We start from the raw sequence: 15,939 nt of genomic DNA, 5'->3' as shown, positions 1-15,939 counted from the left end.
AACCAGTGAAAATGTCCATCAACAGATAAGTAGATAATACTAATCGTAGCATATCCATACAACGAAATACTACTTGGCAATAAATGTATGACCTATTGATACATGCTACAACAAAAATGAGTGTCAAGTTATTTATTTTGTGTGAGAAAGCCAAACCAAAAAAAGGAAAAGAGTACATACTATATGATTCAATTTATATAATATTCCAGAAAATGCATCTAATCTATAACGATTAGATACAGATCATTGATTAGAGATGGGGCTGGAGAGTGTGGAAGTGTGCTGTGGGGAAAGCTGGATGAGAAAGATCACAAAAGGTCAGGCAGAAACTTTGGCAGGGGGTGGATAGGTTCATTTTCTAACTTGTAGTGATGGTCTCACAGCTGTACACATATGAGAAAACTTTAATACTCTTGAAACATATGTAGTTTATTATATGTTAATTATTCCTCAATAAAGTTATTTTTAAAAACTGTAAGGCAGGCTGGGCATGGTGGCTCACGCCTGTAATCCCAGCACTTTGGGAGGCTGGGGCCGGTGGATCACCTAAGGTCAGGAGTTTGAGACCAGCCTGGTCAACATGGTGAAACCCTCTCTATGAAAATAAGAAAAAAGGGGCGGAGCAAGATGGCCAAATAGGAACAGCTCCAGTCTCCAGCTCCCAGAGTCAGTGACACAGAAGACAGGTGATTTCTGCATTTTCAACTGAGGTACTCGGTTCATCTCACTAGGGAGTGCCAGACAATCGGTGCTGGTCAGCTGCTGCAGCCCGACCAGCGAGAGCTGAAGCAGGCGAGGCATCGCCTCACCTGGGAAGCGCAAAGGGGAAGGGAATCCCTTTTCCTAGCCAGGGGAACTGAGACACACAACACCTGGAAAATCGGGTAACTCCCACCCCGATACTGCACTCTACCAAGGGTCTTAGCAAACAGGCACACCAGAAGATTATATCCGACACCTGGCCGGGAGGGTCCCACGCCCACGGAGCCTCCCTCATTGCTAGCACAGCAGTCTGCAATCTAACTGCAAGGCAGCAGCGAGGCTGGGGGAGGGGCGCCCGCCATTGCTGAGGCTTAAGTAGGTAAACAAAGCCGCTGGGAAGCTCTAACTGGGTGGAGCTCACAGCAGCTCAAGTAGGCCTGCCTGTCTCTGTAGACTCCACCTCTGGGGACAGGGCACAGCTAAACAACAACAACAACAACAACAACAACAAAAAAGGCAGCAGAAACCTCTGCAGACTCAGACTCCTCTGTCTGACAGCTTTGAAGAGAGCAGTTGATCTCCCAACACGGAGGTTGAGATCTGAGAACGGGCAGACTGCCTGCTCAAGTGGGTCCCTGACCCCTGAGTAGCCTAACTGGGAGACATCCCCCACTAGGGGCAGACCGACACCCCACACCTCACACGGTGGAGTACACCCCTGAGAGTAAGCTTCCAAAGTAAGAATCAGACAGGTACACTCACTGTTCAGCAATATTCTGTCTTCTACAGCCTCTGCTGCTGATACCCAGGCAAATAGGGTCTGGAGTGCACCTCAAGCAATCTCCAACAGACCTACAGCTGAGGGTCCTGACTGTTAGAAGGAAAACTAACAAACAAGAAGGACACCCACACCAAAACCCCATCAGTACATCACCATCATCAAAGACCAGAGGCAGATAAAACCACAAAGATGGGGAAAAAGCAGGGCAGAAAAGCTGGAAATTCCAAAAATAAGAGCGCATCTCCCCCTGCAAAGGAACGCAGCTCATCGCCAGCAACGGATCAAAGCTGGACGGAGAATGACTTTGACGAGATGACAGAAGAAGGCTTCAGTCCATCAAACTTCTCAGAGCTAAAGGAGGAATTACGTACCCAGCGCAAAGAAACTAAAAATCTTGAAAAAAGAGTGGAAGAATTGATAACTAGAATAATTAATGCAGAGAAGGCCATAAACGAACTGACAGAGATGAAAACCATGACACGAGAAATACGTGACAAATGTACAAGCTTCAGTAACCGACTTGATCAACTGGAAGAAAGAGTATCAACGATTGAGGATCAAATGAATGAAATGAAGCGAGAAGAGAAATCTAAAGAAAAAAGAAGAAAAAGAAATGAACAAAGCCTGCAAGAAGTATGGGATTATGTAAAAAGACCAAATCTACGTCTGATTGGGGTGCCTGAAAGTGAGGGGGAAAATGGAACCAAGTTGGAAAACACTCTTCAGGATATCATCCAGGAGAACTTCCCCAACCTAGTAGGGCAGGCCAACATTCAAATTCAGGAAATACAGAGAACGCCACAAAGATACTCCTCGAGAAGAGCAACTCCAAGACACATAATTGCCAGATTCACCAAAGTTGAAATGAAGGAAAAAATCTTAAGGGCAGCCAGAGAGAAAGGTGGGGTTACCCACAAAGGGAAGCCCATCAGACTAACAGCAGATCTCTCGGCAGAAACTCTCCAAGCCAGAAGAGAGTGGGGGCCAATATTCAACATTCTTAAAGAAAAGAATTTTAAACCCAGAATTTCATATCCAGCCAAACTAAGTTTCATAAGTGAAGGAGAAATAAAATCCTTTACAGATAAGCAAATGCTTAGAGATTTTGTCACCACCAGGCCTGCCTTATAAGAGACCCTGAAGGAAGCACTAAACATGGAAAGGAACAACCGGTACCAGCCATTGCAAAAACATGCCAAAACGTAAAGACTATCGAGGCTAGAAAGAAACTGCATCAACTAACGAGCAAATAACCAGTTAATATCATAATGGCAGGATCAAGTTCACACATAACAATATTAATCTTAAATGTAAATGGACTAAATGCTCCAATTAAAAGACACAGACTGGCAAACTGGATAAAGAGTCAAGACCCATCAGTCTGTTGTATTCAGGAGACACATCTCACATGCAGAGACATACATAGGCTCAAAATAAAGGGATGGAGGAAGATCTACCAAGCAAATGGAGAACAAAACAAAGCAGGGGTTGCAATGCTAGTCTCTGATAAAACAGACTTTAAACCATCAAAGATCAAAAGAGACAAAGAAGGCCATTACATAATGGTAAAGGGATCAATTCAACAGGAAGAGCTAACTATCCTAAATATATATGCACCCAATGCAGGAGCACCCAGATTCATAAAGCAAGTCCTTAGAGACTTACAAAGAGACTTAGACTCCCATACAATAATAATGGGAGACTTCAACACCCCACTGTCAACATTAGACAGATCAACGAGACAGAAAGTAAACAAGGATATCCAGGAATTGAACTCATCTCTGCAGCAAGCAGACCTAATAGACATCTACAGAACTCTCCACCCCAAATCAACAGAATATACATTCTTCTCAGCACCACATCACACTTATTCCAAAATTGACCACATAATTGGAAGTAAAGGACTCCTCAGCAAATGTACAAGAACAGAAATTATAACAAGCTGTCTCTCAGACCACAGTGCAATCAAACTAGAACTCAGGATGAAGAAACTCAATCAAAACCGCTCAACTACATAGAAACTGAATAACCTGCTCCTGAATGACTACTGGGTACATAACGAAATGAAGGCAGAAATAAAGATGTTCTTTAAAATCAATGAGAACAAAGATACAACATACCAGAATCTCTGGGACACGTTTAAAGCAGTGTGTAGAGGGAAATTTATAGCACTAAATGCCCACAAGAGAAAGCTGGAAAGATCTAAAATTGACACTCTAACATCACAATAAAAAGAACTAGAGAAGCAAGAGCAAACACATTCAAAAGCCAGTAGAAGGCAAGAGATAACTAAGATCAGAGCAGAACTGAAGGAGATAGAGACACAAAAAACCCTCCAAAAAATCAATGAATCCAGAAGTTGGTTTTTTGAAAAGATCAACAAAATTGATAGACCGCTAGCAAGACTAATAAAGAAGAAAAGAGAGAAGAATCAAATAGACGCAATAAAAAATGATAAAGGGGTATCACCACCGACCCCACAGAAATACAAACTATCATCAGAGAATACTATAAACACCTCTACGCAAATAAACTAGAAAATCTAGAAGAAATGGATAATTTCCTGGACACTTACACTCTCCCAAGACTAAACCAGGAAGAAGCTGAATCCCTGAATAGACCAATAGCAGGCTCTGAAATTGAGGCAATAATTAATAGCCTATCAACCAAAAAAAGTCCAGGACCAGATGGATTCACAGCTGAATTCTACCAGAGGTACAAAGAGGAGCTGGTACCACTCCTTCTGAAACTATTCCAATCAATAGAAAAAGAGGGAATCCTCCCTAACTCATTTTATGAGGCCAACATCATCCTGATACCAAAGCCTGGCAGAGACACAACAAAAAAAGAGAATTTTAGACCCATATCCCGGATGAACATCGATGCAAAAATCCTCAATAAAATACTGGCAAACCGGATCCAGCAGCACATCAAAAAGCTTATCCACCATGATCAAGTGGGCTTCATCCCTGGGATGCATGGCTGGTTCAACATATGCAAATCAATAAACGTAATCCAGCATATAAACAGAACCAAAGACAAAAACCACATGATTATCTCAATAGATGCAGAAAAGGCCTTTGACAAAATTCAACAGCCCTTCATGCTAAAAATTCTCAAAAAATTCGGTATTGATGGAACGTATCTCAAAATAATAAGAGCTATTTATGACAAACCCACAGCCAATATCATACTGAATTGGCAAAAACTGGAAAAATTCCCTTTGAAAACTGGCACAAGACAGGGATGCCCTCTCTCACCACTCCTATTCAACACAGTGTTGGAGGTTCTGGCTAGGGCAATCAGGCAAGAGAAAGAAATCAAGGGTATTCAGTTAGGAAAAGAAGAAGTCAAATTGTCCCTGTTTGCAGATGACATGATGGTATATTTAGAAAACCCCATTGTCTCAGCCCAAAATCTCCTTAAACTGATAAGCAACTTCAGCAAAGCCTCAGGATACAAAATCAATGTGCAAAAATCACAAGCATTCTTATACACCAGTAACAGACAAACAGAGAGTCAAATCATGAATGAACTTCCATTCACAATTGCTTCAAAGAGAATAAAATACCTAGGAATCCAGCTTACAAGGGATGTAAAGGACCTCTTCAAGGAGAACTACAAACCACTGCTCAGTGAAATTAAAGAGGACACAAACAAATGGAAGAACATACCATGCTCATGGATAGGAAGAATCAATATCATGAAAATGGCCATACTGCCCAAGGTAATTTAGAGATTCAATGCCATCCCCATCAAGCTACCAATGAGTTTCTTCACAGAATTGGAAAAAACTGCTTTAAAGTTCATATGGAACCAAAAAAGAGCCCGCATTGCCAAGACAATCCTAAGTCAAAAGAACAAAGCTGGAGGCATCACGCTACCTGATTTCAAACTATACTACAAGGTTACAGTAACCAAAACATCATGGTACTGGTACCAAAACAGAGATATAGACCAATGGAACAGAACAGAGCCCTCAGAAATAATACCACACATCTACAGCCAGCTGATCTTTGACAAACCTGAGAAAAAGAAGAAATGGGGAAAGGATTCCCTATTTAATAAATGGTGCTGGGAAAATTGGCTAGCCATAAGTAGAAAGCTGAAACTGGATCCTTTCCTTACTCCTTATACGAAAATTAATTCAAGATGGATTAGAGACTTAAATGTTAGACCTAATACCATAAAAACCCTAGAAGAAAACCTAGGTAATACCATTCAGGACATAGGCATGGGCAAGGAATCATGTCTAAAACACCAAAAGCAACGGCAACAAAAGCCAAAATTGACAAATGGGATCTAATTAAACTAAAGAGCTTCTGCACAGCAAAAGAAACTACCATCAGAGTGAACAGGCAACCTACAGAATGGGAGAAAATTTTTGCAATCTACTCATCTGACAAAGGGCTAATATCCAGAACCTACAAAGAATTCAAACAAATTTACAACAAAAAAACAACCAACCAAACAACCCCATCAAAAAGTGGGCAAAGGATATGAACAGACATTTCTCAAAAGAAGACATGCATACAGCCAAGAGACACATGAAAAAATGCTTATCATCACTGGCCATCAGAGAAATGCAAATCAAAACCACAATGAGATACCATCTCACACCAGTTAGAATGGCAATCATTAAAAAGTCAGGAAACAACAGGTGCTGGAGAGGATGTGGAGAAACAGGAACACTTTTACACTGTTGGTGGGATTGTAAACTAGTTCAACCATTATGGAAAACAGTATGGCGATTCCTCAAGGATCTAGAACTAGAAGTACCATATGAGCCAGCCATCCCATTACTGGGTATATACCCAAAGGATTATAAATCATGCTGCTATAAAGATACATGCACACGTATGTTTATTGTGGCACTATTCACAATAGCAAAGACTTGGAATCAACCCAAATGTCCATCAGTGACAGACTGGCTTAAGAAAATGTGGCACATATACACCATGGAATACTACGCAGCCATAAAAAAGGATGAGTTTGTGTCCTTTGTAGGGACATGGATGCAGGTGGAAACCATCATTCTCAGCAAACTATCGCAAGAACAGAAAACCAAACACCGCATGTTCTCACTCATAGGTGTGAACTGAACAATGAGATCACTTGGACTTGGGAAGGGGAACATCACACACCGGGGCCTATCATGGGGAGGGGGGAGGAGGGAGGGATTGCACTGGGAGTTATACCTGATGTAAATGACGAGTTGATGGGTGCTGATGAGTTGATGGGTGCACCACACCAACATGGTACAAATATACATATGTAACAAACCTGCACATTATGCACATGTACCCTAGAACTTAAAGTATAATAATAATAAAAATAAATATATTAAAAAAAAAAAAAAAGAAAAGAAAAAAAAAATTTGCCCGGAGTGGTGGTGTGTGCCTGTAATCTCAGCTACTAGCGAGGCTGAGGCAGGAGAATCGCCTGACCCCAGGAGGCAGAGGTTGCAGTGAGCCAAGATTGTGCCACTGCCAGCCTAGGCAACAGAGCAAGACTCCCTCTTAGAAAACAACAACAACAAACCTATAAGGCAAAAAACAAAAAACAAAAGAGAAGATCTAACTTCTTAGTAAATGTGTTCACCATTAGGATGTTTATAAAAGAGATGTCATTCTTTATTAATATAGGAGAATATTCTTATTCTTAGAAAATGTACACTTAGGCTGGACATGGTAGCTCATGCCTGTAATCCCAGCAGTTTGGGAGGCCATGGCAGGAGGATCACCTGAGGTCAGGAGTTTGAGACAAGCCTGGCCAACATGGCGAATCCCTGTCTCTACTAAAAACACAAAATTTAGGCAGGTGTGGTGGTGGGCACCTGTAATCCCAGCTACTTGGGAGGCTGAGGTGGGAGGATCACTTGAACCCAGGAGGAGGAGGGTTGCAGTGAGCCAAGATTGCACCATTGCACTCCAGCCTGGGTAACAGACTGGGACTGTCTCAAACAAAAAAAGGAAAATGTATACTTAATATTTAAGGGTAAAGTGTTACAAAGCCCGAAACTTAATTGATCAATCAAAAATATATGTAATATATAAATACACACTCACATATATAATAAAGAGAAATAGAGAAATAAAGTAAACGTGGCAAAATGTATAGGTATTCAATGCAACTCTTCTTTCAAATTATCTATAAGTTTGAAGCTTTTTCAAAACAAGTCTGAGGGAGGAACAGTCCAAAAAAACATTTTTTTTTTTTTTTTTTTTACCTTGAAGTCGCTCATCAGTGAATATTTTGTTTGTTTGGTTCCAGGTACTATCTATAAATATAATTTTTTTCAGTGGTGTGCCTTTGCACTTGCTGTCATTCAAATCACAGAACTGTTGTTCTTCAGTTCTTTTGCGTTTAAAAGATGGCTTGTCAGGGTCATCATTTTTGCCTCTAACATTATTTTGAATCCTTTTTTGCAGATGAAAAGAAATATCTTTTATTGAGATAGACTGAGGTCCAGGAAAAATGAGTGCAACCTAAAACAAAGAAAATTGGGTTAGCAGTGTGCTACTATGATCTTCAAAATATATAAATTTTGATTGACTTAAAATTTTAAGAAAGACATGTTGCATATCTGAGAAACAAGCATTAGGTTGGTTCTATTGTATATGGTTCTTTAATATGTATGGTAAAGTTTTTGGCTCTCCCCTAGTAATTTATAATCATAATATACTAATTAAAACTATTATTTCAAAATAAGTTATTCACTGACTGATAGATGCCAAGTTAATCATACTTGAAATAAAAAGATTGAATTATATAATTTTTCATAAGATAAAAAGCAAAGTACATGATACTTTGTAAAAGAACCACTGAAAACTGTTCAATGATTAAATGCCATTTGCATCTATATCATAAGCCAAAGATAAAACAAATGATACAGTGAATGCTGGTGAGGAAATGGTGGTTTGAGGGCAGGATTAAATAGCATAATTCTTCATGGAAGCAATTTGACAATTTAAATCAAGAGTCTTAAAATTATTCATACCCTTTGGTTCAACCATTTCATTATGGGAATGTAATAAAATAAACCTAAACACAGACACTTACAATATCTAAGTATATTTATTACAGTGAAAAATTAAAAGGAAAAAAATCTAACTTTCCAGGAAAAATTACATAAGTATGATACCTGTTTTCTTTCAGCACATTTTTACTGAGATTTATATTATTAGAGCTTCCAATGTCTGAACAGCTCCTGGCACAAAGCAGGCACCAAGTAAATATTTGTTAAATGAATAAACGTTGGAGAATCAAGGGAATTTTATCCCCATATGTTTCTTTATTTCCCAAATTTTCTTCAATGAGCATACAAATTTTTAAAATAAAAAGATAAAAACAAAATCATAATAAAATAAAATTAAGTAACAAAAAGTCTTGGTCGGGCACAGTGCCTGTAATCCCAGCACGTTGGGAGGCCAAGGTGAGAGGATCACTTGAGCCCTAGCAGTTCGAGCCCAGCCTGGGCAACATAGTGAGACTTGTCTCTACAAAGAATAAAAACATTAGCTGGGAGTAGTGGTGCAACTCCCATGGCCTCAGCTACTCGAGAGCCTGAGGTACGGGGATTGCTTGGGCCCAGAAGTTTAAGGCTACAGCAAGCTGGGATCATGCCACTGCATTCCAGCCTGGGCAACAGAGCAAAACTCTGTTAAAAAGCAAAAACCTTGGCCAGGCGCGGTGGCTCACGCCTGTAATCCCAGCACTTTGGGAGGCCGAGGCGGGCGGATCACAAGGTCAGGAGATCGAGACCACGGTGAAACCCCATTTCTACTAAAAATACAAAAAATTAGCCGGGCGCGGTGGCGGGCGCCTGTAGTCCCAGCTACTCAGGAGGCTGAGGCAGGAGAATGGCGTGAACCCGGGAGGCGGAGCTTGCAGTGAGCCGGAGCTTGCAGTGAGCCGAGATTGCGCCACTGCACTCCAGCCTGGGCGACAGAGCGAGACTCTGTCTCAAAAAAAAAAAAAAAAAAAAGCAAAAACCTTGAATTTTATAAATTTCAAAGTTGTCAAAGTTTTTAAATATTCATAATACATGTCTATATTTCTCCCTATATCCGGTTAGCAAAGTCCAGGGCTTTTGAATTTTCTTAGATTATAAACATATCTCATCTCCTTACAGAACATAGCACTCCATTCTATTTAATCAACTTAAATGGAGTCTAGCTGACCAGAGAAGAAACATTTTCCTAGATCCAAAACTCAAATATTATTTACAAACATAATTTTTTATATAAACTCAACCAAAAAAAGATATATAAACAGAAAAGTAAAAATTTACCAAGTTCTTCCTGGAACAAATGAATGCACTAATTTCTAATTTTGTTTCTATATTAGCCACACCAACAAATGGCCTCCAAGAGACCAAAAGGCTTTTACATGCTTCTTTTAGTACCCAAGGCCTAATTTTTTGAGACACATTGTAAAATTACTTTTCTCCAAGAAGACCCATAATATCTCACCAATGTGACAATTCCAACTGCATGAAAACCAATTAAGAATCTAAAAATGACTAAGGAAGGCCTCTGAGCAGCTGAAAGAAATGTTATAAAGGCTATGCGCTAAAGCTCTTAATTTAGGAGGATTCCTGAATATCCTAACTCAGTCTTTCTTCTTTTAGAGAAATTCCAACAATATTTGTAATCTGGTTTCCCAGTTTGCATCAACTTAGATCATCTATATGTAGCACAAACAGGAGAAGGAGAAGAGAAAAAGTAAAAGCAGGCACAATAATATTGGCAAGTAGTAAAAACGTGAAGAAATAAGGCAGAAGAGCTATAAAATGCAGACTCAAAAACGCATAGCAGTCTAGAATCATCTGATCTTTGAAGATATCAATGAAATAAACTGTATATTGTCTAATGCTACCTAAGCATAATTCTTTATTAAGAAAAATATTAAATTATGTTTGAGTAAGATCAGAAAGGCAATGGAGGTTAAAATTCATTTGTATATCCAATGTGAAGAGTCATAAAAACTAAGTTGCCTACTTCATGGTCCTTTTCTTCATATTCTGGAATACAAGGATACGTGTAAATGTTTACAAATTCAGGTGCTAAGAGTTTTGCATGTATAGCAGTACTTTTGCCATCTGTTTCATTTGGATGTTTAATGATGTCAATCTTCAATGGAAGCTAAAGGTAAAAAAAAAAAAGGACAAATAAAAAATATATAAACATTCTAATTTTTATGTTAATAAAAAAGGTCTTTAAAGCTAAATAGGAAGCTTACAATAAATTTCTATAAATACACATATGGTTTAAAAGATATACCAGAATATTAAGAATGGTGATCGTTACAAAACCAACCCAAATTTCTTCCTTGGCATTGTTAATCATGTATTAGGACAACTATTTTCAACTCATTTAACATAGAATCTTCTCCTAAAGCAAAGCTCCAATGTCATTTTCATTTAAGTTATATTAACTCCAATTCTTTGCATTTCACTATATGTGCCAAGGACATTTTTATAAATCCTATAAACTCTAGGTTTGCCTATTTTATGCTATTTTATTTTATTTTTATTTCTTTATCTTGAGATGGACTCTCACTCTGCCACCCAGGCTAGAGTGCAGTGGTGTGATCTCAGCTCACTGCAACCTCCGTCTCCTGGGTTAAGCAATTCTGCCTCAGCCTCCCAAGTAGCTGGCATTACAGGCACCTGCCACCATGCCCAGCTAATTGTTGTATTTTTTTAGTAGAGATGGGTTTTCACCATGTTGGCCAGGTTGGTCTTGAACTCCTGACCTCAAGTGATCCGCCTGTCTCAGCCTCCCAAGCGTTCAGATTACGAGTGAGCCACCATACCCGGCCTCTTATGTTATTTTAAAAGGAAATGTTAAGTTTGGGCAAAAAGTTTCAGATCTAAAATTCAAGTTGAAATTCTGTTCCTTATACATACTTTCAAGTCAAAACTGTTATCCTTTGCAGGAAACATCATGATTTTCGGCATCACATTTTCAACAGCACAAATTAAATAATTATCAATTAAAAAATAGTAACAATAGGTCTAAGAGGTGTAATCTTTATATCACAAAACTCTCTTCAAAATCATGTTGCCTAAATAGTCCCCATTCTTTCTGGCACCAAGAAGGACTGGTTTCGTGAAAGACAATTTTTCCCTAGACCAGGGTTAGGGGAGAGGGTTTGGGGATGATTCGAGCGCATTACACTTATTGTGCACTTTATTTCTATTATTATTACATGATAATATATAATGAAATAACTATACAACTCACCATAATGTAGAATCAGTGGGAGCGTAAGCTTGTTTTCCTGCAACTTGATGGTCCCATCTGGGGGTGATGGGAGACAGTGACAGATCTTCAGGCATTAGATTCTCATAAGGAGCGTGCAATCTAGGTCCTTTGTATGCACAGTTCACAACAGGGTTCGTGCTCCTATGAGAATCTAACACTGCCGCTGATCTGACAGGAGGCAGAGCTCAGGTGGTAATGTGAGTGATGGGGAGTGACTGTAAATACAGAGAGAGACTTTGCTTGCTCTCCAACAGCTCACCTCTTCGTGTGTGGCCTGGTTCCTTAGGACTGGTACCGGTCTGTGGTCTGGGGATTGGGGACCCCTGTTGCCTAAGTATTTCCCTTAAAGTTTCATTATTTGTTATAGATGTTGTCTGTAACATGTCTCTATGCAAAAATAATATTCTCTTGGATTTCTTAAATTATATTTTTCTTATTTCACTTTGGCTTTTTGGTTTAGCTTTCTTTGTAATGCTTATACAAGCACTGCATTCAGCCATGATTATGAAAAAAATGCTAGGTCACATCTCCCTTACTATATATAAGAAACCCTCTGGAGATGTGTTCTTGACTTCAGCTTTTAAATGACCTTTTGTTTTATTTAGTAGTTCCCACCATCTCCAAGTTCCCATCCCATACTAAATAAGTAGGATTCTAGGAATTTACCCTGGGCACACTATTTTACCCTGGAGGACAAAACTATTTTTCTTACGTCTTAAACTGTACATATTTAAAGTGTACAATCTAATAAGTTTTAACATACATTAAATCCTTGAATCCATTGCTACAGTCAAAATAATGATTTGCCATTATCAAGTCTTCTCATGCTCTTCTTCCTTCTCCTCTCACCATCAACCACTGCCCTCCTCAGGCAATCAGTAATCCACTGCCACTATAGTTTGTACTTTCTAGAATTTTATATAAATGAAATCATACAATGTACACTCTTCATTTGACTTTAGCTAAGAATAGTTATTTTGAGGTTCTTCCATGTTGTGTGTGTGTCATTAGTTCCAAAGCTATTTTTGAATGGAGCAGCTACTAAATAATTCCAATTTCAAATTTTTTTCTCCCTGGACAATTATGTTGGGGACAGAACAGTAAAAATAACACACCCCAGGAGGACCTTGGCCTACAAATAGTTTTCAATTAGGGTTTCAAACACTGTATCTCCTACTCTCCCTGCTTAGGCCTAGCAATCATTTATAAGTTAGGCCCAATGATCATTTATAAGTTAGGCCCAATGATCATTTATAAGTTAGGCCCAATTGCTTCTAATCATCAAACCAACTTCTAATTACGGAACATTTACCATTTAAGTAGGCAGTTCACAAATGATTTTACGTCAGTCTACTTCTGGCTGAACACTACATCAGAATTTCCTCATGACGATCGGTTTCAGTTGACACTATTTTCCCTCTCCCTACGGTCCCTGAGCACCATGTCAGTATTATCTTAGCCCAGGGAAGGTAGGAAATAAGAAAAGAAAAAAAAAGCAGATCATGACAAGAAAAGAAAAAGAAAGCAGATCATAAAAGTGACCTTCTTATATGACTGATGAGTAAAGTTGAAAATTCCAAAAGTTATCAATATTTCTGACCAGCTAGCTATCTTGGAGGGTATCATTTATATTAAGAACAGAGGAGTGTTATTGACAAATTTTATAAATCATGTGCCTAGCCTATTTTTTAATTATATGATAAAATAAAAAGCTTTATGAACTAAAGTCTGCAAGCATAGTATAATTATGCAAAACCTGTACACAATCCAGGTATTGTTAGTTCTCCATGAGCATGAGATCTCTCGCATCATAAAATCAAAGCACAGAAACAGATCAAATCATGGAAATCCATGTTTGTGTTCTAGTTCACACATGTTAAAAGAAGATTATTTCTTAAATGATGACAAGAGTACAGAGTAACAATAATAGTGTTGACCACACAGGAACAGAAAACCAAACAACCAAACAACGCATGTTCTCATTCGTAAGTGGGAGTTGAACAATGAGAACACATGGACACAGGCAGGGGAACATCACACACTGGAGCCTGTCTGGGGGTGGGGGGCTAGGGGAGGGATAGCATTAGGACAAATACCTAATGTAGATGATGGGTGCAGCAAACCACCATGGCATGTTTATATCTATATAACAAAACTGCAAGTTCTGCACATATATCCAAGAACTTAAAGTATAAAAATAAAAAAAAAAGAAAGAAAGAAAAAAAATTTTTGCTTTTTTACAAGCTACAAAAACACTGCTCTGAGGCTTCGTATGGACATTAAAGCTTAACTGTGTTTAAAAAAAAAAAAAATAGTGTTGACCAGAGTGCAGTCTTAGTAGAGGCGTTCTGTTTTCAAACAAGTAAAGAATATCAATCAGCTCTCTAACACCTATGTTTTATAAAAGAGACTTACCACAAATCTTTCCACCCAAGTTTATCAAAATGCTACTGACAAGGAGACCTCAGCATTTTCCCATGGGATTATCAACTTTTCCCAAGAGAGCCTTTTAAATTCTAGGCTCTAAATTCCTATGGCCTACTGAAGTGTAACCATTGTAACATTGTACCATAGTGCAGTACTCATATGCTTGTGACGATCCTGATGTAAACAAACCTACTGCACTGCCAGTCATAAAAAAGCATGCTATACAATAAATGCTTAATAATGATAATATAAATCTGTTACTGGTTTATGTATTTACTATACTACACTTAATTTTTTTAGTTTTAGAGTTACTCATCCTAATTAGAAAAAAGAAATGTTAACTGTAAAACAGCCTCAGGCAGGTCCTTAAGGAGGTATTCCAGAAGAAGGCATTGCTATCACAGGAGATGACAGCTCCATACATTGCCCCTGAAGAGCTTCCAGTGGGACAAGATGTGGAGGTGGAAGAAGACCGTGACACTGATGATCCTGACACTGTGTAAGCCTAGGGTAATGTGTTTGTGTCTTAGTTTTCAACAAAAAAGTTTAAAAAGTAAAAATAAATAAACAATAAAAATAGGAAAAAGGTTATAGGATAAGAATATAAAGAAATAAAATATTTTTGTTCAGCTGTACAATGTGTTTGTGTTTAAAGTTAAGTGTTATCACAAGTTTTTAAAAAAGCTTATAAAGTAAAAAAGTCACAGTAAGCTTATTATTGAAGAAAAATATTTTTCATAAATGTAGTGTACCCTAAGTATACAGTGTTTATAAAAACTACAATAGTGTACAGTAATATCACAGGCCTTCACATTCACTCATAACTCACCATTGACTCACCAAGAACAACTTCCAGTCCTGCAAACTCCATTCATGCTAAGTGCCCATAAAAGATTACTATTTTTATACTGTACTTCTACTGTACGTTTCTATGCTTATATTTGTTTAGATACACTAATATCATTGTGTGTACAACTACGTACAGTATGCAGTACAGCAACATGCTGAACAGATTTTGTAGGCTAGGAGCCATAGGTATAGCCCACGTGTGTAGTAGGCTATACTATGAAGGTTGTGTAAGTACATCTAAGATGTTCGCACAACAGTGAATTTGCCTAACGACTCATTTCTGAGGACACATTTCTCAGGATGTATCCCTGTCATTAGGAGACATATGACTATATTTATGAATGCATTCCCTAGACTAAAATTGGGAGGGAATTACTCATTATATTGTCATCCTCCCTTTCTAAGTAGGCTATCTAAAAGCAAATGCTGAATGATTTGTTAAAATAAAAATAAAAATTAGAAAGAACATTTTGCAGAGTTGTTATTACTATTAATGTATATTAAAGTATCAACTTTCATACAAGGCCATTAAAATATAAACACTTTAGAAAACTCTGCACAGTCTAGACCATCTAGAGATGATCAAACACTAATGTCTTGAGTCATTTCTATTAAATGGTGTATATTAGACCACTGATTTGGAAAATACCCTCTAATATTAAATATCTATGAAAATATCAGCCCTGTAACTACATTACTGATTTTTATTATTATAATATGCAATCCATTTTTTAATATAATACACCTTAGGATAAAACTTTTAATGGAATCCCTTCTTTATGTGGCTATGAGAGAAATGTAAGATATAATAATTCTACGTATACTTCAAAAACCATACTTCAAAATGTAACATTCCTGTAAGATAATGGGAAACTTGAAAATAATTATTACCCTCAAGTTCTTGGTTTT

The 15,939-nt window shown here is 38.1% G+C and overlaps 1 protein-coding gene across 5 annotated transcripts in view; it reads right to left on the bottom strand.

Moving 5' to 3' along the window:
• Positions 1-15,939, bottom strand: part of DTWD1 (DTW domain containing 1) — a 35,644-nt gene that overhangs the window by 13,868 nt on the left and 5,837 nt on the right. For all 5 annotated transcript variants that reach the window (XM_077938516.1, XM_015142232.3, XM_077938515.1 and 2 more), the window contains 2 exons: positions 10,486-10,629; positions 7,713-7,971 (listed from right to left, as the gene is read on the bottom strand). In XM_077938516.1, coding sequence (XP_077794642.1) covers positions 7,713-7,971; positions 10,486-10,629 — 403 coding nt within the window. The remainder of the gene's footprint in view (positions 1-7,712; positions 7,972-10,485; positions 10,630-15,939) is intronic.

This window comes from Macaca mulatta, chromosome 7 (assembly GCF_049350105.2).
Source record: "Macaca mulatta isolate MMU2019108-1 chromosome 7, T2T-MMU8v2.0, whole genome shotgun sequence".
Lineage (NCBI taxonomy): Eukaryota > Metazoa > Chordata > Mammalia > Primates > Cercopithecidae > Macaca > Macaca mulatta.
Note: the sequence above shows the minus strand (reverse complement) of the source record. Positions and strands in the feature narration are given on the sequence as shown.